The following is a 23,553-nucleotide window of genomic DNA, read 5'->3' on the forward strand; positions in this document are numbered from 1 at the left end:
ATCGGGGGCTGTCGAAAGGTGAGAATAACCATATTATTTATTTTTAACATTCTACCTTTTACTATTGATGATGCATAGGCAGGATCAAATCAATAGTAATAAGTTGGTCATACTTGTCAAGCACTATGTGTGACCAACCTGTCAATCACTTTTCCAAGCGATGCTTCAAATTGCTTGGAAAACGCAAGCATTCTGCAAAGATTGCTATTTTACTCTCATTGGTCCACATGATTTGTTTCCATAATGCATCAGGCTTGCTTACATGTTCTTCTGCATACTTCTAATTTTATAGTGAGGATGCAGAAGAGGTTTTCTTCTGATGACTCTTCCATGAAGACCATATGTGTGCAGGTGTCTGTGAACAGTAGAACAATGTACCACAACTCCAGAGTCTGATAAATCTTTCTGATGGTGTTTTACAGTCAAGCGGGGGTTCTGATTTACTTCTCTTACAATCCTACAAGCATCTATCACTGAAATTTTGCTTGGTCTTCCAGACCTTATCTTGACCTCCACTGTTCTTGGTAACTGCCATTTCTTAGTTACGTTTCAAACTGAGGAAAGGGCAACTTGAGAACACTTTGCTCTCTTCTTATAGCCTTCTCCTGCTTTGTGGCCTCCAATATTTCCATTCTCAGGGTGCTCGGCAGCGGATTAGAAGAACCCATGGCTGCTGGTTTTAGCACAAGGTTAGAGGAGGTTGGGTGTTTATAAAGCTGGGAAATTTGTATCACCTGGCCTTCCTAACGATGATGGTGAACAAGTCATAACCCTAACAGGCTAATTAAGGTCTGAAACCTTGGGCAAAGTTATCTGAGCGCACAAATCTCCAAAGGAGTCCAAACTTTTGCATTGACCCATTTTCCTTTGGTAGTATAAAAAATTACAATATATTTTTTATCTTTAACTTTAGACCTTTTAGCGATCATCTCATCTTCAACTTGCTTTTACTGTTTAAAGTAATAGTAATTTTGACCAGGGGTGCCCAAACTTTTACATGGCACTGTAACACAGTGATCACACTGAGTACAGATAATGTCGTAGAGGTCACCTGCAGTCCCATGTAACACCACAGATAATGTGGTAACTCATTCAGTAGAAGTGATCTCTCAGCACTACCACAGGTCTACAGATTGGCAAATTGTGAAGGCCATTACACGGCGTAGGAATAAATGTGGCACCCACTACTGTGGGGGTCATTATACTGCGTTTTTGGGGGAGCAGTGAAGACATCATACTACGCATAGGAGAGCTGTGGATCCACCGTACTGTGTATATGGAAGCTGTGGGTCCACCGTACTGTGTATAGGGGAGCTGCGGGGCATTATATTGTGTATAGGGGAGCTGTGGGCCCACCGTACTGTGTATAGGGGAGCTGTGGGGCATTATATTGTGTATAGGGGAGCTCTGGGCCCACCGTACTGTGTATAGGGGAGCTGTGGGGCATTATATTGTGTATAGGGGAGATGTGAGCCCATCATACTGTATACAAAGGAGCTGTGGGATCATCATACTGTATACAGAGGAGCTGTGGGCCCATAATACTATGCATAGGGAGCTATGGGCCCACTGTACAGCGTACAGCAGAGCTGTGGGCTGAGGATACTCAGTATAAGGAGCTATGAGCCCACCGTACAGTGTAAAGAGGAGCTATGGGCCCAGTCTACAGTGCGTAGGGGAGTTGTGGGCCCACCGTACTGTGTATAGAGGAGCTGTGGGCTTATCATATTGTGTATAGGAGTTCTGTGGGCCCATCACACTGTGTATAGAGTAGCTATATATGGGGAGACTCAGGTGACATTAATGAAATGTTAAGTGGGCACTTAAGCATTATTGTTATAGGGGCAGTCAGAGTATTGTGGCCCTCAAAGGTACAAAGAGGGCATTATCACTTTCTAGGGGAACAATGTGGATACTCTGTTCTGGCACATGTGCTCAGGCATTATTATTTTCTTGGGGGTTATTTTGTTATCTAGAGAGCATGGATGAGACATTTTACTTTGTAAGAGGCACAGTGGTGACATTATTATGTAGGAGTACAGTGGTGGGCACTATTATGTGGGGGCTCAGTGGTGGCATTATTATGTAGGAGTACAGTGGTGGGCATTATTATGTAGGGGCACAGTGGTGGGAATTATTATGTGGGGGCACAGTGATGGCATTATTATGTAGGGGCACAGTGGTGGGAATTATTATGTAGGGGCACAGTAGAGGGCATTATTATGTAGTACGGTGGTGGGCATTATTATGTGGGGGCACAGTGATGGCATTATTATGTAGGGGCACAGTGGTGGGAATTATTATGTAGGGGCACAGTAGAGGGCATTATTATGTAGTACGGTGGTGGGCATTATTATGTAGGGGCACAGTGGTGGGCATTATGTGGGGGCACAGTGGAGGGCATTATGTGGGGGCACAGTGGAGGGCATTATTATATGGGGGCACAACTGTGGCATTATTATGTAGGGGCAGAGTGGTGGCATTATTATATGGGGCAAAGTGATGGCATTATGTAGGAGCACAGTGGTGGCATTATGTGGGGCACAGTGATTGCATTATGTGGGGCACAGTGGTGCATTATTATGTGGAGGTGCAGTGGGGGGTATTATGTGGGGGCACAGTGGTAGGTATTATTTAGTGGCACAGTGGTGTCATTATGTAGGAGTACAGTGGTGGAATTATTATATGGGGCACAGTGGTGGCATTATTATGTGGGGGCACAGTGGTGGGCATTATTATGTGGGGACACCATGGTGGCATTATGTGGGGAAACAGTGGCGGCATTATGTGGGGGCACAGCGGTGGCATGATTATGTGGGGGCATAGTGGTAGGTATTATATAGTGGCAGTGGTGGCATTTTGTGGGGGCACATTGGTGGCATTATTATATGAGGGCACAGTGGTGGCATTATGTGGGGCACAGTGGTGGGCATTATTATATGGGGCACAATGGTGACATTATGTAGGGCACAGTGATGGCATTGTTCTGCAGGTGGCACAGTGGTGGCATTATGTGGGTGCACAGTGGTGAGAATTATTATATGGGGCACAGTGATGGCATTATTATGTGGGGCACAATGATGGCATTATTATGTGGGGCACAGTGATGGCATTGTTCTGTAGTCGCACAGTGGTAGCATTATTATGTGGGGGCACAGTGGTAGCATTATTATGTGGGGGCACAGTGGTAGCATTATTATGTGGGGGCACAGTAGTGGCATTATTATATGGGGGCACAGTGGTGGGCATTACTATGTGGGGCAGTAAGAAGAGCGCTGTTTTTGTGCCACATAGCAGGTGCAGTAATAAGAACACATTCAGCAGCAGCGGCTCAGTATTGGGGTATCAGGGGCAGTAATAGGGACACATACAGCAGCAGCGGCTCAGTATTGGGGTATCGGGGCAGTAATAGGGACACACAGCAGCAGCGGCTCAGTATTGGGGTATGAGGTGCAGTAATAGGGTCACATACGGCAGCAGCGGCTCAGTATTGGGGTATCAGGTGCAGTAATAGGGTCACCTACGGCAGCAGAGGCTCAGTATTGGGGTATCAGGTGCAGTAATAGGGTCACATACGGCAGCAGCGGCTCAGTATTGGGGTATCAGGTGCAGTAATAGGGACACATACGGCAGCAGCGGCTCAGTATTGGGGTATCAGGGGCAGTAATAGGGACACATTCGGCAGCAGCGGCTCAGTATTGGGGTATCAGGGGCAGTAATAGGGACACATACGGCAGCAGCGGCTCAGTATTGGGGTATCGGGTGCAGTAATAGGGTCACATACGGCAGCAGAGGCTCAGTATTGGGGTATCAGGGGCAGTAATAGGGGCACATACGGCAGCAGCGGCTCGGTATTGGGGTATCAGGTGCAGTGATAGGGGCACATACGGCAGCAGCGGCTCAGTATTGGGGTATCAGGTGTAGTAATAGGGACACATACGGCAGCAGCGGCTCAGTATTGGAGTATCAGGTGCAGTAATAAGGACACATACGGCAGCAGCGGCTCAGTATTGGGGTATCAGGTGCAGTAATAGGGTCACATACGGCAGCAGCGGCTCAGTATTGGGGTATCAGGTGCAGTAATAGGGACACATACGGCAGCAGCGGTTCAGTATTGGGATATCAGCAGGATGAGGAGGTTGTACAGGTTGGCGATAGATGGTGACGGGGCTGGAAATGTGAGAAGTCCGATGTTTCTGTGCTGTAATCTCTGCAGACGAGTCCTGGCTGGAGAAGTTGTCATGTCGGTCTGGGCCAGATGGATCTAGTGATGACTCCACCAGAATGAACGTCATCTGTAAGGGTACCGTCACACAGTGGCATTTTGATCGCTATGACGGCACGATCTGTGACGCTCCAGCATCGTAACAATATCGCTGGAGCGATAATTTCATGACGTACGTGCGATGTAGAAGCCGTTGGTTACTATGCGCACATCGTATACAATATCGTGCACACCTTTGTTACACCATGCGATCATGCCGCCACAACGGGACACTAGACGACGAAAGAAAGTTTCAAACGATCTGCTACGACGTACGATTCTCAGCGGGGTCCCTGATCGCAGGAGCGTGTCAGACACAGCGAGATCGTAACTATATCGCTGGAACGTCACGGATATATCGCTGGAACGTCACGAATCGTGCCGTTGTAGCGATCAAAATGCCACTGTGTGACGGTACCCTAAGTCACTATAAATGACTATGCTGTAATCACTTATATGTTCTGCAGAATCGGCATCTACCACTACAGTTAGGTTCATATATATTTGGACAGAGACAACATTTCTCTAATTTTGGTTAGACAAAACAATTCAGATGTAGTTGAAGTTCAGACTTTCAGCTTTCATTTGAGGGTATCCACATTAAAATTGGATGAAGGGTTTAGGAGTTTCAGCTCATTAACATGTGCCACCCACTCATAGATACAGTGGGTACGGAAAGTATTCAGACCCCTTTACTCTTTATTGAATTTCCCAAATGGTTGCAATGAAACAAAGTTATTTTTTTTCTCATTAATGTACACTCTGCCCCCATCTTGACTGAAAAAAACAGAAATGTAGACATTTTTGCAAATTTATAAAAAAAAAGAAAACCTGAACTATCCCATGGTCATAAGTCTTCAGCCCCTTTGCTCGGTATTGAGGAGAAGCCCCTTTTGAGCTAGTACAGCCGTGAGTCTTCTTGGGAATGATACAAGTTTTTCCCCCCCTGGATTTGGGGATCCTCGGCCATTCCTCCTTGCAGATCCTCTCCAGTTCCATCAGGTTGGATGGTGAACGTTGGTGGACGCCATTTTCAGGTCTCTCCAGAGATGCTCAATTGGGTTTAGGTCAGGGCTCTGGCTGGGCCGGTCAGGAATGGTCACAGAGTTGTTGTGAAGCCGCTCCTTTGTTATTTTAGCTGTGTGCTTAGGGTCATTGTCTTGTTGGAAGGTGAAGCTTCGGCCAAGTCTGAGGTCCAGAGCCTCTGGAAGAGGTTTTCATCCAGGATATCTCTGTACTTGGCCGCATTCATGTTTCCTTCAATGGCAACCAGTCGTCCTGTCCCTGCAGCTGACAAACACCCCATAGCATGATGCTGCCTCCACCATGTTTCACTGTGGGGATTGTATTGGGCAGGTGATGAGCAGTGCCTGGTTTTCTCCACACATACTGCTTAGAATTATCACCAAAAAGGTCTATCTTACATAGTAACATAGTAACATAGTTAGTAAGGCCGAAAAAAGACATTTGTCCATCCAGTTCAGCCTATATTCCATCATAATAAATACCCAGATCTACGTCCTTCTACAGAACCTAATAATTGTATGATACAATATTGTTCTGCTCCAGGAAGACATCCAGGCCTCTCTTGAACCCCTCGACTGAGTTCGCCATCACCACCTCCTCAGGCAAGCAATTCCAGATTCTCACTGCCCTAACAGTAAAGAATCCTCTTCTATGTTGGTGGAAAAACCTTCTCTCCTCCAGACGCAAAGAATGCCCCCTTGTGCCCGTCACCTTCCTTGGTATAAACAGATCCTCAGCGAGATATTTGTATTGTCCCCTTATATACTTATACATGGTTATTAGATCGCCCCTCAGTCGTCTTTTTTCTAGACTAAATAATCCTAATTTCGCTAATCTATCTGGGTATTGTAGTTCTCCCATCCCCTTTATTACTTTTGTTGCCCTCCTTTGTACTCTCTCTAGTTCCATTATATCCTTCCTGAGCACCGGTGCCCAAAACTGGACACAGTACTCCATGTGCGGTCTAACTAGGGATTTGTACAGAGGCAGTATAATGCTCTCATCATGTGTATCCAGACCTCTTTTAATGCACCCCATGATCCTGTTTGCCTTGGCAGCTGCTGCCTGGCACTGGCTGCTCCAGGTAAGTTTATCATTAACTAGGATCCCCAAGTCCTTCTCCCTGTCAGATTTACCCAGTGGTTTCCCGTTCAGTGTGTAATGGTGATATTGATTCCCTCTTCCCATGTGTATAACCTTACATTTATCATTGTTAAACCTCATCTGCCACCTTTCAGCCCAAGTTTCCAACTTATCCAGATCCATCTGTAGCAGAATACTATCTTCTCTTGTATTAACTGCTTTACATAGTTTTGTATCATCTGCAAATATCGATATTTTACTGTGTAAACCTTCTACCAGATCATTAATGAATATGTTGAAGAGAACAGGTCCCAATACTGACCCCTGCGGTACCCCACTGGTCACAGCGACCCAGTTAGAGACTATACCATTTATAACCACCCTCTGCTTTCTATCACTAAGCCAGTTACTAACCCATTTACACACATTTTCCCCCAGACCAAGCATTCTCATTTTGTGTACCAACCTCTTGTGCGGCACGGTATCAAACGCTTTGGAAAAATCGAGATATACCACGTCCAATGACTCACCGTGGTCCAGCCTATAGCTTACCTCTTCATAAAAACTGATTAGATTGGTTTGACAGGAGCGATTTCTCATAAACCCATGCTGATATGGAGTTAAACAGTTATTCTCATTGAGATAATCCAGAATAACATCCCTCAGAAACCCTTCAAATATTTTACCAACAATAGAGGTTAGACTTACTGGCCTATAATTTCCAGGTTCACTTTTAGAGCCCTTTTTGAATATTGGCACCACATTTGCTATGCGCCAATCCTGCGGAACAGACCCTGTCGCTATAGAGTCCCTAAAAATAAGAAATAATGGTTTATCTATTACATTACTTAGTTCTCTTAGTACTCGTGGGTGTATGCCATCCGGACCCGGAGATTTATCTATTTTAATCTTATTTAGCCGGTTTCGCACCTCTTCTTGGGTTAGATTGGTGACCCTTAATATAGGGTTTTCATTGTTTCTTGGGATTTCACCTAGCATTTCATTTTCCACCGTGAATACCGTGGAGAAGAAGGTGTTTAATATGTTAGCTTTTTCCTCGTCATCTACAACCATTCTTTCCTCACTATTTTTTAAGGGGCCTACATTTTCAGTTTTTATTCTTTTACTATTGATATAGTTGAAGAACAGTTTGGGATTAGTTTTACTCTCCTTAGCAATGTGCTTCTCTGTTTCCTTTTTGGCAGCTTTAATTAGTTTTTTAGATAAAGTATTTTTCTCCCTATAGTTTTTTAGAGCTTCAATGGTGCCATCCTGCTTTAGTAGTGCAAATGCTTTCTTTTTACTGTTAATTGCCTGTCTTACTTCTTTGTTTAGCCACATTGGGTTTTTCCTATTTCTAGTCCTTTTATTCCCACAAGGTATAAACCGCTTACACTGCCTATTTAGGATGTTCTTAAACATTTCCCATTTATTATCTGTATTCTTATTTCTGAGGATATTATCCCAGTCTACCAGATTAAGGGCATCTCTAAGCTGTTCAAACTTTGCCTTCCTAAAGTTCAATGTTTTTGTGACTCCCTGACAAGTCCCCCTAGTGAAAGACAGGTGAAACTGCACAATATTGTGGTCGCTATTTCCTAAATGCCCAACCACCTGCAGATTTGTTATTCTGTCAGGTCTATTAGATAGTATTAGGTCTAAAAGTGCTGCTCCTCTGGTTGGATTCTGCACCAATTGTGAAAGATAATTTTTCTTGGTTATTAGCAGAAACCTGTTGCCTTTATGGGTTTCACAGGTTTCTGTTTCCCAGTTAATATCCGGGTAGTTAAAGTCCCCCATAACCAGGACCTCATTATGGGTTGCAGCTTCATCTATCTGCTTTAGAAGTAGACTTTCCATGCTTTCTGTTATATTTGGGGGTTTGTAACAGACCCCAATGAGAATTTTGTTACCATTTTTCCCTCCATGAATTTCAACCCATATGGACTCGACATCCTCATTCCCTTCGCTAATATCCTCCCTTAAAGTGGACTTTAGACAAGACTTTACATAGAGACAAACCCCTCCTCCTCTCCGATTTTTACGATCCTTTCTAAACAGACTGTAACCCTGTAAGTTAACTGCCCAGTCATAGCTTTCATCTAACCATGTCTCGGTTATTCCCACTATGTCAAAGTTACCTGTAGATATTTCTGCTTCTAGTTCTTCCATCTTGTTTGTCAGGCTTCTGGCGTTTGCGAGCATGCAGTTTAGAGGATTTTGTTTTGTTCCAATCTCCTCACTGTGGATTGTTTTAGAAATGTTCTTACCTCCCTTCTGAGTATGTTTTCCTGGGTCGTCTTTGTTCGAGTCTAATGTTTTTCTTCCCGTCCCCTCTTCTTCTAGTTTAACGCCCTCCTGATGAGTGTAGCGAGTCTTCTGGCGAATGTGTGTTTTCCAGGTTTGTTGAGGTGTAGTCCGTCTCTGGCGAGGAGTCCATCATACCAGTAATTCACACCGTGGTCCAGAAATCCAAATCCTTGTTGTCTGCACCATCGTCTTAGCCAGTTGTTTGCATCAAGGATCCTGTTCCATCTCCTGGTGCCATGCCCGTCTACTGGAAGGATAGAAGAAAAAACTACCTGTGCATCCAGTTCCTTTACTTTCTTCCCCAACTCTTCAAAGTCCTTGCAGATTGTCGGTAGGTCCTTCCTTGCCGTGTCATTGGTGCCAACATGTATCAGAAGAAATGGGTGGACGTCCTTGGAGCTGAAGAGCTTTGGTATCCTATCGGTCACATCCTTGATCATCGCACCTGGAAGGCAGCATACTTCTCTTGCAGTTATGTCCGGTCTGCAGATGGCTGCTTTGGTGCCTCTCAGTAGTGAGTCTCCCACCACCACCACTCTTCGTTGCTTCTTGGCTGTACTTTTTGCTGTCACTTGTTGCTGTGTGCCCTTTTCTTTTTTGCTTGCTGGTATTGCTTCATCCTTAGGTGTGCCATCTTCATCCTCTACAAAGATTTGATATCGGTTCTTCAGTTGTGTGGTTGGTGATTTCTCCATGGTCTTCTTGCTTCTTTTGGTCACATGCTTCCACTCATCTGCTTTTGGAGGTTCTCTGACACTTTTTGCACCTTCTGTGACCAGTAGAGATGCTTCTGTTCTGTCTAGAAAGTCTTCATTCTCTTTGATGAGTTTCAAAGTTGCTATTCTTTCTTCCAGACCCCGCACCTTTTCTTCTAAAAGGGCCACTAGTCTACACTTCTGACAGGTGAAATTGGATTCTTCTTCTGGTCGATCTGTGAACATGTAGCACATGCTGCAGCTCACCATGTAGGTTGTCACATCTGCCATGTTGCTCCTAGATCCTGCTGACTTGCTGTGTGTTTTCCTTCTTGTGTAATCTACTCAGCCAAGCTCTCTTGCAATAATGTCCTACAGGCAAAAATTCGCGCGCCGTAAGGCGCGCGGTTTGGTGATGCTTTCGAAGCAGACCAGAGAATTTTATTTCTCATAGTCTGGGAGTCCTTCATGTGTTTTTAGTAAACTCTATGCAGCTTTCATATGTCTTGCACTGAGGAGAGGCTTCTGTCGGGCCGCTCTGCCATAAAGGCCTGACTGGTGGAGGCTGCAGTGATGGGTGACTTTGTGGAACTTTCTCCCATCTCCCTACTGCATCTCTGGAGCTCAGCCACAGTGATCTTTCTTCTTTACCTCTCACCAAGGCTCTTCTCCCACGATTGCTCAGTTTGGCTGGACGGCCAGGTCTAGGAAGACTTCCGGTGGTCCCAAACTTCTTCCATTTAAGGATTATGGAGGCCACTGTGCTCTTAGGAACCTTGAGTACTGCAGAAATTCTGTTGTAACCTTGGCCAGATCTTTGCCTTGCCACAATTCTGTCTCTGAGCTCGTTGGCCAGTTCCTTTGACCTCATGATTCTCATTTGGTCTGACATGCACTGTGAGCTGTGAGGTCTTATATAGACAGGTGTGCGCCGCTCCAAATCAAGTCCTATCAGTTTAATTACACACAGCGAGACTCCAATGAAGGAGTAAGAACCATCTCAAGGAGGATCACAAGGAAATGGACAGCTTGGGACTTATATATGAGAGTCTGAGCAAAGGGGCTGAAGACTTATGATCATGTGATATTTCAGGTTTTCTTTTTTAATAAATTTGCAACATTTCTGCATTTCTGTTTTTTCAGTCAAGATGAGGTGCAGAGTGAACATTAATGAGGAAAAATGAACTTTTTTGAATTTACCAAATGGCTGCAATGAAACAGAGTGAAAAATGTAAAGGGGTCTGAATACTTTCCGTACCCACTGTATATACACAGCTCAGCAGACAGTATCACACAGGAGAGGATTAGATACACAGCTCAGCAGTCAGTATCACACAGGAGAGGATTAGATACACGGCTCAGCAGTCAGTATCACACAGGAGAGGATCAGATACATGGCTCAGCAGTCAGTATCACACAGGAGAGGATTAGATACATGGCTCAGCAGTCAGTATCACACAGGATAGGATCAGATACACAGCTCAGCAGTCAGTATCACACAGGAGAGGATTAGATACACGGCTCAGCAGTCAGTATCACACAGGAGAGGATTAGATACACGGCTCAGCAGACAGTATCACACAGGAGAGGATTAGATACACAGCTCAGCAGACAGTATCACACAGGAGAGGATTAGATACACGGCACAGCAGTCAGTATCACACAGGAGAGGATTAGATACACAGCTCAGCAGACAGTATCACACAGGATAGGATCAGATACACAGCTCAGCAGACAGTATCACACAGGAGAGGATTAGATACATGGCTCAGCAGTCAGTATCACACAGGATAGGATCAGATACACAGCTCAGCAGTCAGTATCACACAGGAGAGGATTAGATACACGGCTCAGCAGTCAGTATCACACAGGAGAGGATTAGATACACGGCTCAGCAGACAGTATCACACAGGAGAGGATTAGATACACAGCTCAGCAGACAGTATCACACAGGAGAGGATTAGATACACGGCACAGCAGTCAGTATCACACAGGAGAGGATTAGATACACAGCTCAGCAGACAGTATCACACAGGAGAGGATTAGATACACGGCTCAGCAGACAGTATCACACAGAATAGGATTAGATACACGGCTCAGCAGTCAGAATCACACAGGATAGGATTAGATACATGGCTCAGCAGTCACAATCACACAGGAGAGGATTAGATACACGGCTCAGCAGTAAGTGTCACACAGGAGAGGATTAGATACATGGCTCAGCAGTCACAATCACACAGGAGAGGATTAGATACACGGCTCAGCAGTAAGTGTCACACAGGAGAGGATTAGATACACGGCTCAGCAGTCAGTATCACACAGGATAGGATTAGATACACGGCTCAGCAGACTATCACACAGGAGAGCATTAGATACACGGCTCAGCAGTCACATAGATAGATCCATGTACATTATTGTTGCTTGTCCCGATTACATTAAGTTCCTATAGACAAAGCCACATTGTTCAATAATCACATATAAACGAGTTATGTGAGTTTATAGGTCATGAATATGGCACTGTGAGACCACACAGGGCACTAAGCCACTGCACACACACGGCACCGCTACATCACACACACACAGCACCGCTACATCACACACACACAGCACCGCTACATCACACACAGCACTGCTACTGCTACATCACCCACAGCACTGCTACATCACACACACACAGCACTACTACATCACACACACAGCACCGCTACATCACACACACGGCACCGCTACATCACACACACGGCACCGCTACATCACACACACGGCACTGCTACATCACACACACACAGCACCGCTACATCACACACAGCACTGCTACATCACACACACACAGCACTGCTACATCACACACACACGGCACTGCTACATCACACACACACGGCACCGCTACATCACACACAGCACTGCTACATCACCCACAGCACTGCTACATCACACACACACAGCACTACTACATCACACACACGGCACCGCTACATCACACACAGCACTGCTACATCACACACACACAGCACTGCTACATCACACACACACGGCACTGCTACATCACACACACACGGAACCGCTACATCACACACAGCACTGCTACATCACCCACAGCACTGCTACATCACACACACACAGCACTACTACATCACACACACGGCACCGCTACATCACACACACGGCACCGCTACATCACACACACACGGCACCGCTACATCACACACACGGCACCGCTACATCACACATACTGTGCCCCAATAATTACCTGTATGTGGTTACAATACGCCTGCAGTGATAATCCAGGGAGTTGTGACAATCTCAGCTCTGCTACCTCGGTATCCGACCTCCTGGTTCTTGTCCTGGATCAGTAATGAACAGTTTCCTCCCAGTAACTACAAGTGGTCTCTGTTATCAGCAGCTGCAGGGTCACGTTATCAGGGGGAGCCGTCACAGGACGCACAATGGCGATTATTCTTCATTCTGCCTTATGAAGATGATGAGGGTTGTAGATGTCAGAGACCCCCCTCTATCAGCAGCACAGAGACCCCAGGAACAGAACGGAGCTGATGACCAATCACCAGTAGGGGGCGCCAGCTGGAAGCAGGACATTTCTGACACTCAACATCTATCTATAAAGTCAAACTCTGAGGGATGGATCAGTGGTGGGGCAGATGATGTCTGGTGACATGTACCATCCCCCTGTGCCATGGATAGATCAGTGGTGGGGCAGATGATGTCTGGTGACATGTACCATCCCCCTGTGCCATGGATAGATCAGTGGTGGGGCAGATGATGTCTGGTGACATGTACCATCCCCCTGTGCCATGGATAGATCAGTGGTGGGGCAGATGATGTCTGGTGACATGTACCATCCCCCTGTGCCATGGATAGATCAGTGGTGGGGCAGATGATGTCTGGTGACATGTACCATCCCCCTGTGCCATGGATAGATCAGTGGTGGGGCAGATGATGTCTGGTGACATGTACCATCCCCCTGTGCCATGGCTAGATGAGTGGTGGGGCAGATGATGTCTGGTGACATGTACCATCACCCTGTGCCATGGATAGATCAGTGGTGGGGCAGTTGATGTCTGGTGACATGTACCATCCCCCTGTGCCATGGCTAGATGAGTGGTGGGGCAGATGATGTCTGGTGACATGTACCATCACACTGTGCCATGGATAGATCATTGGTGGGGCAGATGATGTCTGGTGACATTTACCATCACCCTGTGCCATGGATAGATCAGTGGTGGGGCAGATGATGTCTGGTGACATGTACCATCACCCTGTGCCATGGATGGATCATCAGACTTCCCATCATGGACACCAGACTTCCCATCATGGACGCCAGACTTCCCATCATGGACGCCAGACTTCCCATCATGGACGCCAGACTTCCCATCATGGACGCCAGACTTCCCATCATGGACGCCAGACTTCCCATCATGGACACCAGAATTCCCATCATGGACACCAGACTTCCCATCATGGACACCAGACTTCCCATCATGGACACCAGAATTCCCATCATGGACACCAGAATTCCCATCATGGACACCAGTCACTACCTTTGCATATGAAGCACTTGATGTGGAAATGCTTGGACTGGACGCGCAGCACCTCGCCTTTGCATGGCTCCCCACATTTATGGCAGTGGATGAGGGGCTTCTCTGCAGACTGCCCGGGGTCCTGAGAATGGGCGACTGGAAGAAAGAGAGAGAGAGAGAGCGGTCACAAATGTCCCCAACATCTACCAGCATAACAGTAAAGAACAGCAACACAATGAGAAAATGATGTGTAAAAAACTTCAGAACATTACAGAGGGTCTACCCGCGGAGTCTGGAGGGAGGAGGAGAAGGACAGAGGAGTCTGGAGGGAGGAGAAGGACAGAGGAGTCTGGAGGGAGGAGAAGGACAGAGGAGTCTGGAGGGAGGAGAAGGACAGAGGAGTCTGGAGGGAGGAGAAGGACAGAGGAGTCTGGAGGGAGGAGAAGGACAGAGGAGTCTGGAGGGAGGAGAAGGACAGAGGAGTCTGGAGGGAGGAGAAGGACAGAGGAGTCTGGAGGGAGGAGAAGGACAGAGGAGTCTGGAGGGAGGAGAAGGACAGAGGAGTCTGGAGGGAGGAGAAGGACAGAGGAGTCTGGAGGGAGGAGAAGGACAGAGGAATCTGGAGGGAGGAGAAGGACAGAGGAATCTGGAGGGAGGAAAAGAACAGAGGAGTCTGGAGGGAGGAGGAGAAGGACAGAGGAGTCTGGAGGGAGGAGGAGAAGGACAGAGGAGTCTGGAGGGAGGAGGAGAAGGACAGAGGAGTCTGGAGGGAGGAGGAGAAGGACAGAGGAGTCTGGAGGGAGGAGGAGAAGGACAGAGGAGTCTGGAGGGAGGAGGAGAAGGACAGAGGAGTCTGGAGGGAGGAGGAGAAGGACAGAGGAGTCTGGAGGGAGGAGGAGAAGGACAGAGGAGTCTGGAGGGAGGAGAAAGACAGAGGAGTCTGGAATTATATGTAAATGGGCGGCATTCACAAGTTCACAATCTATTACTCCCGATTATGAGCCATTGCTGGGGGGACGTGGCTGTATGACAGGGGTGCAGAGGTGCCTGTCGCAGTCAGTATTATACCTGGCGGCCAGGGCCCCCCAGTACAGATTTTCGACATTGGCCACTTCTCTTATTACAGCAGTGATATAAGTGGGATTTTGGGGTCCTGGCTCTTTAATGGAGCGGGACACAGGTGATTCCGGTGACACTGTAGCACAAGGGATCATTGTCTCAGCAGAGAGTTCATTACTCTGTAATTAGGACACAGCGACCGGCGGAGATCGGGTTTCAGGTGCAAGATTTGGGATTTTCTGAGTCAGAATACACGATGTGAAATCAGAGGATTTAAAGAAATATTAGAAATATCTATAAAAGTGACAGCAATGATCCAGAAATCAGATGAAGCCACAGAATAAAAGCAAAAACCTAGAAACCATCAACAAGCAGCTGCTGACAGATCTTCCTGTGACTATGTAATACATGATGTGTCAGGTATTGGACCAATGAATCCACGGAGCTCAGAGCCATTAGATCCGTCAGCAGCAACCTGCTGACAGTTTCCATGGTGAAATAATAAAAGACAAAACCTGTTAATGACGGGGGAAGTGTTACATCATACACTGTGCACCTAGTGACGGCCATATTGGTTGTCGGGCTGCCCCGGTCACACAGCTCACATGACTCCGTTTGATAATTTGTCATTCTGGACGTAAATTGTAATCAGCAGTTTATAGGGGATTTCTGAGTCTAGGAAAGCTGGGTGACAACTAATATGGCCGCTATTCCGGCTCCTACAGGGGAGAGAACAGGCAGGACGGTGGCTGCAGCTTTGGCTGTGACTAGAGTATATGAGCTGCTGTCTGTCCTCCCGCTCTGCACATCTGCACCACAACCTAGACCCAGAACTGGGATCGTCTGCTGGGGCCTCGGTTATAGGGATGGAGAGAACTGGCTAATGGCGCTGATACACACAGGGCTATGGAGTCTAAGCCAAACCTCCCACTCCACAGCCCTGGATACACAAAAGAGTCATCTGGGTCCTGCTTAAAGGGACGGTCAGCACAGAATGACTGTTCAAACCAAGCACAGGCACTGGGTGCATCAGGGCGACCAAACATTTAATTCCACCTTTCCACCTGCTTGTTTTGCCTCTATCTCTGCCCTTCCATGGATCTATGAAGAGGAGGGAGATAAAGGGAAAGAAGCCGGCGGAAAAGGGTACGTATATGTTTGGCTGCAGTGCTGCACCGAGCGCCTGGACTTGGTGTGAACAGAGGCCCTTTAAGCCTAAACATCTGTGTTTCTTGGTGGGTTCACAGCCTCCCGGCCTGGGGTCTTCTATCATTGGGAAGGAGCGGAGGAGGCGCACTTGTCACCCTTTGCATTGCTCACAAACCCAGTAAACTGACATGATGCAGCGCTGCATCCGGAGGATCCCCACAATCAGCGCCACAAATACACAAAACATTTTCTCTGTTGCGTTTTTGTGTCATGAAACCATTGCCAAAGACATACGAGCAGCCGGGCCAAGAATTGTGGCCCCTCCAGAGGCAGTAAAATGGAGACGGATGAGACTGACACTGCATTCACACCAACATGCAAGATGTCCGTGTGCCGGGCGCATTGTTATCGGAGAGCCAACAAATCCACTGTGATCCTCAAAATCTGATCAGGGCGGGACCTGCTCTGAGATTCCATTATTTTAATGGATGTCTGAGTAGTCCATTGAGTCCATGTGCTGGGCCATACAAAATATGGTGTAAGGCTGGGAGACTTTCTCCTGTCCAGATAGTTTGTTATATTTCAGCTGCACTGGATCAGAGCATCATCCGCGTCCTGGATCAGCAGAGCGTCATTCGCGTCCTGGATCAGAGCGTCATCCGTGCCCCGGATCAGAGCATCATCCGCATCCTGGATCAGAGCATCATCCGCGTCCAGGATCAGAGCATCATCCACGTCCTGGATCAGAGCATCATCCACGTCCTGGATCAGAGCATCATCCACGTCCTGGATCAGAGCATCATCCACGTCCAGGATCAGAGCATCATCCGCGTCCAGGATCAGAGCGTCATCCGTGCCCCGGATCAGAGCATCATCTGCATCCTGGATCAGAGCATCATCCGCGTCCTGGATCAGAGCATCATCCACGTCCTGGATCAGAGCATCATCCGCGTTCTGAATCAGAGCATCATCTGCGTCCTGGATCAGAGCATCATCTGCGTCCAGGATCAGAGCGTCATCCGTGCCCCGGATCAGAGCATCATCTGCATCCTGGATCAGAGCATCATCTGCGTGCTGGATCAGCAGAGCGTCATCCGCGTCCTGGATCAGAGCGTCATCCGTGCCCAGGATCAGAGCATCATCTGCGTCCTGGATCAGAGCATCATCTGCGTCCCGGATCAGAGCGTCATCCATGTCCCGGATCAGAGCGTCATCCATGCCCCGGATCAAAGCGTCATCCATGCCCCAGATCAGAGCATCATCCATGCCCCGGATCAGAGCGTCATCCATGCCACGGATCAGAGCGTCATCCATGCCCTGGATCAGAGCGTCATCCATGCCACGGATCAGAGCGTCATCCATGCCCCGGATCAGAGCGTCATCCGCATCCTGGATCAGAGCATCATCCATGCCCCGGATCAGAGCGTCATCCATGTCCCGGATCAGAGCGTCATCCATGCCCCGGATCAGAGCGTCATCCATGCCCCGGATCAGAGCATCATCCATGCCCCGGATCAGAGCGTCATCCATGCCCCGGATCAGAGCGTCATCCATGCCCCGGATCAGAGCGTCATCCATGCCCCGGATCAGAGCGTCATCCATGCCCCGGATCAGAGCATCATCCATGCCCCGGATCAGAGCATCATCCATGCCCCGGATCAGAGCGTCATCCATGCCCCGGATCAGAGCGTCATCCATGCCCCGGATCAGGGCTTCTACTTTCCTTTGCAATGTTAGTGACAGACATCACACGGCCTGTACTCGATGTCATCCTTGTGCAGTCTGTGAGTTTCACGTGTCCATCATTGTTTTGCACACACAGGACATGTGAATTACTCCATAGACTATAATGATACGTGACATAGAGAAGTCTCAATGAGCCGTCGCTGCAGAGTCTTTATATGGAGGATTGTCTGTAACAAATGATCAGCTGTGAGACGCATTAGGTCTGTACAAGCTTTCTAAACTAACTGTAAACATGGATATTTCCATTTGTTCACAGCAAGCAGAGATCCTAGAAGTTGAGACAAAACGAGACACAAAGGGCCCGATTAATCATTTCTGACTTTATTCAGTCACTTTTCTTTCTTTGACTTGCGGTATTCACTGATGTTTTTGTACCAAATTCATCAAAATGTCGCACGCGGTTTAGGATATTGTGCAAGAATTCTCTTTATTGTTGTCTTCAATCTGTTTTGTACTTTTTAGATTCAAGAGTTGCATGTTCCATTAAAATGATGCGAAAATGGCGCCAACGTCTCACCCCGGGGGGCACTGAGGGGCAACTCAGGAACATTGTGCTATTTTATGAAAAGTTGCAAATGATGAATCAGGTGAAAACATCTGGAGACCCTGCACTGTGCCCCCACGGTGGGCGAACAGAAAGAGCAGGCGAACACGTAAAAAGCGACTTTAAAGAAAAGAATAGATCGAAGGAAGAAAATGGTGCAAGTAAAAAAAAAGCGCAAAACCAATAATGAACTGGGCGCAAAGTCTGATACAAAGTTCCAGAACTTCAGCAGAGAACGGACGGACCCATGAACGTGGATTTCTCTCTTATCTCCGGTGGTCGGATGCAGAATTTGCGCGGCCTCCTATTGTTACACGACTGCCCTTGTGTCCTGATCCACACCTGATCGTCAGCATTAAAATAGCCTCTTATCTGGGAACGTGGGGCGGCCGCCTGTGACTATAGATGGGCAGCAGCGCTCGCTCCGCTTCATCCCGGATTAACCCTTCTATGACCGCCACACGTTTGCCAACATTAACATTATCAGATTTCATTAATTTGTAGATGTTTCCAAGTCTGGTGATCGCAGCTGCAGGAAGCAAAGACCCCAAGAGGCGAACCTGAAACACAGCGCTGTTCTAGATCTCAGCGAAGCGCTAATTATCGGAGACTGTTCGGAACAAGGGCAAAGAATCGCTGGGGCGGCCATTGTCGTGTGTCGGCCGGCAGAGAGGAACGGTGTCCAGTGCAGACAGTCAGTGAATGGCGTCCAGTGCAGACAGTCAGTGAATGGCGTCCAGAGCAGTTACAGTCAGTGAATGGCGTCCAGTGCAGTTACAGTCAGTGAATGGCGTCCAGTGCAGACAGTCAGTGAATGGCGTCCAGTGCAGACAGTCAGTGAATGGCGTCCAGAGCAGTTACAATCAGTGATTGGCGTCCAGTGCAGACAGTCAGTGAATGGCGTCCAGAGCAGTTACAGTCAGTGAATGGCGTCCAGAGCAGTTACAGTCAGTGAATGGCGTCCAGTGCAGTTACAGTCAGTGATTGGCGTCCAGTGCAGACAGTCAGTGAATGGCGTCCAGAGCAGTTACAGTCAGTGAATGGCGTCCAGAGCAGTTACAGTCAGTGAATGGCGTCCAGAGCAGACAGTCAGTGAATGGCGTCCAGAGCAGTTACAGTCAGTGAATGGCGTCCAGAGCAGTTACAGTCAGTGAATGGCGTCCAGAGCAGTTACAGTCAGTGAATGGCGTCCAGTGCAGTTACAATCAGTGATTGGCGTCCAGTGCAGACAGTCAGTGAATGGCGTCCAGAGCAGTTACAGTCAGTGAATGGCGTCCAGAGCAGTTACAGTCAGTGAATGGCGTCCAGAGCAGTTACAGTCAGTGATTGGCGTCCAGTGCAGTTACAGTCAGTGAATGGCGTCCAGAGCAGTTACAGTCAGTGAATGGCGTCCAGTGCAGTTACAGTCAGTGATTGGCGTCCAGTGCAGACAGTCAGTGAATGGCGTCCAGTGCAGTTACAGTCAGTGATTGGCGTCCAGTGCAGACAGTCAGTGATTGGCGTCCAGTGCAGACAGTCAGTGAATGGCGTCCAGTGCAGTTACAGTCAGTGATTGGCGTCCAGTGCAGACAGTCAGTGAATGGCGTCCAGTGCAGACAGTCAGTGAATGGCGTCCAGAGCAGTTACAGTCAGTGAATGGCGTCCAGAGCAGTTACAGTCAGTGAATGGCGTCCAGCGCAGTTACAGTCAGTGAATGGCGTCCAGAGCAGTTACAGTCAGTGAATGGCGTCCAGCGCAGTTACAGTCAGTGAATGGCGTCCAGCGCAGTTACAGTCAGTGAATGGCGTCCAGAGCAGTTACAGTCAGTGAATGGCGTCCAGAGCAGTTACAGTCAGTGAATGGCATCCAGTGCAGACAGTCAGTGAATGGCGTCCAGTGCAGTTACAGTCAGTGAATGGCGTCCAGAGCAGTTACAGTCGGTGAATGGCGTCCAGTGCAGTTACAGTCGGTGAATGGCGTCCAGAGCAGTTACAGTCGGTGAATGGCGTCCAGAGCAGTTACAGTCGGTGAATGGCGTCCAGTGCAGTTACAGTCGGTGAATGGCGTCCAGAGCAGTTACAGTCAGTGAATGGCGTCCAGCGCAGTTACAGTCAGTGAATGGCGTCCAGCGCAGTTACAGTCAGTGAATGGCGTCCAGAGCAGTTACAGTCGGTGAATGGCGTCCAGCGCAGTTACAGTCGGTGAATGGCGTCCAGAGCAGTTACAGTCGGTGAATGGCGTCCAGTGCAGTTACAGTCGGTGAATGGCGTCCAGTGCAGTTACAGTCGGTGAATGGCGTCCAGAGCAGTTACAGTCAGTGAATGGCGTCCAGCGCAGTTACAGTCAGTGAATGGCGTCCAGCGCAGTTACAGTCAGTGAATGGCGTCCAGAGCAGTTACAGTCAGTGAATGGCATCCAGCGCAGTTACAATCAGTGAATGGCGTCCAGAGCAGTTACAGTCAGTGAATGGCGTCCAGCGCAGTTACAGTCAGTGAATGGCGTCCAGCGCAGTTACAGTCAGTGAATGGCGTCCAGCGCAGTTACAGTCAGTGAATGGCGTCCAGAGCAGTTACAGTCGGTGAATGGCGTCCAGTGCAGTTACAGTCGGTGAATGGCGTCCAGTGCAGTTACAGTCGGTGAATGGCGTCCAGAGCAGTTACAGTCAGTGAATGGCGTCCAGCGCAGTTACAGTCGGTGAATGGCGTCCAGAGCAGTTACAGTCGGTGAATGGCGTCCAGTGCAGTTACAGTCGGTGAATGGCGTCCAGTGCAGTTACAGTCGGTGAATGGCGTCCAGTGCAGTTACAGTCAGTGAATGGCGTCCAGAGCAGTTACAGTCAGTGAATGGCGTCCAGAGCAGTTACAGTCAGTGAATGGCGTCCAGCGCAGTTACAGTCAGTGAATGGCGTCCAGAGCAGTTACAGTCAGTGAATGGCGTCCAGTGCAGTTACAGTCGGTGAATGGCGTCCAGTGCAGTTACAGTCAGTGAATGGCGTCCAGAGCAGTTACAGTCAGTGAATGGCGTCCAGAGCAGTTACAGTCAGTGAATGGCATCCAGCGCAGTTACAGTCAGTGAATGGCATCCAGAGCAGTTACAGTCAGTGAATGGCGTCCAGAGCAGTTACAGTCAGTGAATGGCATCCAGCGCAGTTACAGTCAGTGAATGGCGTCCAGAGCAGTTACAGTCAGTGAATGGCGTCCAGCGCAGTTACAGTCAGTGAATGGCGTCCAGCGCAGTTACAGTCAGTGAATGGCGTCCAGAGCAGTTACAGTCAGTGAATGGCGTCCAGAGCAGTTACAGTCAGTGAATGGCGTCCAGCGCAGTTACAGTCAGTGAATGGCGTCCAGTGCAGTTACAGTCAGTGAATGGCGTCCAGAGCAGTTACAGTCAGTGAATGGCGTCCAGCGCAGTCAGTCAGTGAATGGCATCCAGAGCAGTTACAGTCAGTGAATGGCATCCAGCGCAGTTACAGTCAGTGAATGGCGTCCAGCGCAGTTACAGTCAATGAATGGCGTCCAGCGCAGTTACAGTCAGTGAATGGCGTCCAGCGCAGTTACAGTCAGTGAATGGCGTCCAGATCAGTCTTATTTCATTCCACTCATGAACCAGGAGGTTCAGGACGAACAGTTCTAGGTCCTGTGAGGACAGGGTGGATGGATCCATGATATTCCGCCGTCACTAGATGCTGCATCTCTGGATGGGGTCTATGGGGGTCCTGGGGGAGATAATTGGTGGGGGGTTTCCAGTCCCGTCCACGCATTCATGTGCAGGGTGCTCAGGCACAGACGCTGATCTTGCTTATACAAAGTATTAGATGACCAGAAAAAACAGAAGCCGCTGACGCTGCTAAGCCCGCAATGAATGGAAAGCTCACAAGTCAACGTTTTCCAGCCCATTTGTTTCCAGGGCCTGAGCTCAAAGGACAGAGGAACGGTAAGGTCACAAGGGAGCGCGGCACACAGGGGGCTGCAGTGTGTGCACAGGGGCATTACAAACGGGTATCATGTATGACCTCCTCTACCAGGGTGGGCACCCGGAGAACCCAAGCAGGTGGCAGGACTTGTGGCATTTGGGGGCCCCTATGCTCAAGTTTCAGTCCACTCCATGTACAGCGGGGGTGCGCTCGGCTCTGTACTTCACAGGTGGTGGCTGTGTTATACGGCCGGCACCCGACTGACTGCTGAGATCAGAGCAAGGTCCCATCACAGCAATTTAACCCATTAGATGCCGCTGACCATCGTGATCACAGCATTTAAGAGGTTGGAAATGGGGGAACATCTGACAACCATCAGCTCCTCCTCAGCATGATTAGGCGGCATTATCATGGCAGTCGGGGACCACATTTATGAAATCTGTGGCTGGGCTTCATAAGACAGAGACATTGTTACAACACACTGCAATATGACAGCGTATTGTGCCAGTGATCATGTACCTGCAGGTCCAAGACCCCTCGGGAAAACAACAATAGAGGTTAAAAAAACAAACAAAATATAAAACCTCGGATCACAACTTTTCCCAGAATGTAAATTAAATCTAGGAAAAATGAAAATAACAAATGTTTATTGTTCACTTTGACTTCCCCCCCCCCAAAAATGGAGTAAAATTAGATCACGTTGTATGAACCTTGTAATAGTAAAAAGTAAAAGCTTCAGCTCATGCTACAAAAAAACAAGAGCCCCCCAAACCATAAGTGAAAAATAAACAATAAAGTAAAGAAAAGAAGGGTTGAGAGGGACACAGGATCTGCCTAAACCTGGCGCCTGTTCACCCATGGTCAGGAGAGGCACTCATAGTTCAGTGGGTACATGGCCGATGTTGCAGACTGGATTAATACTTCAAGGAGGAAGATTGTCAGAAAACTGGTCAGAATGTTGTCGTTATACGGGGCGTAACTTGTGTCCAGTCTGACAGCAGAATGTCCAACCCCATTACAGGATCCCAGCCCAAATTACAGCTGTCACCGTCACACAGAGATGGAGAGAAACACAAAAACACAAGACAGACGTAGCAGAAATGTATAATATAGGAACACAGAAAATCATATAGCAGAACACAAAGCGAGATACACAGAGAATAGCACAAAAATACAAGAAATACACAAACACCGAGATAAAGAGGAGCACATGTACAAAAACACAAGACAAAGAGATGCAGCTAAAAAGC

At 48.1% G+C, this 23,553-nt stretch overlaps 1 protein-coding gene across 11 annotated transcripts in view; it reads right to left on the minus strand.

The window, feature by feature from the left end:
* The window catches only part of ABLIM1 (actin binding LIM protein 1), a 330,044-nt gene that overhangs the window by 189,267 nt on the left and 117,224 nt on the right, over positions 1–23,553 (minus strand). For all 11 annotated transcript variants that reach the window (XM_069754375.1, XM_069754369.1, XM_069754366.1 and 8 more), the window contains exon 2: positions 13,935–14,069. In XM_069754375.1, coding sequence (XP_069610476.1) covers positions 13,935–14,069 — 135 coding nt within the window. The remainder of the gene's footprint in view (positions 1–13,934; positions 14,070–23,553) is intronic.

The sequence above is a fragment of the Ranitomeya imitator genome, chromosome 2, assembly GCF_032444005.1.
Source record: "Ranitomeya imitator isolate aRanImi1 chromosome 2, aRanImi1.pri, whole genome shotgun sequence".
Lineage (NCBI taxonomy): Eukaryota > Metazoa > Chordata > Amphibia > Anura > Dendrobatidae > Ranitomeya > Ranitomeya imitator.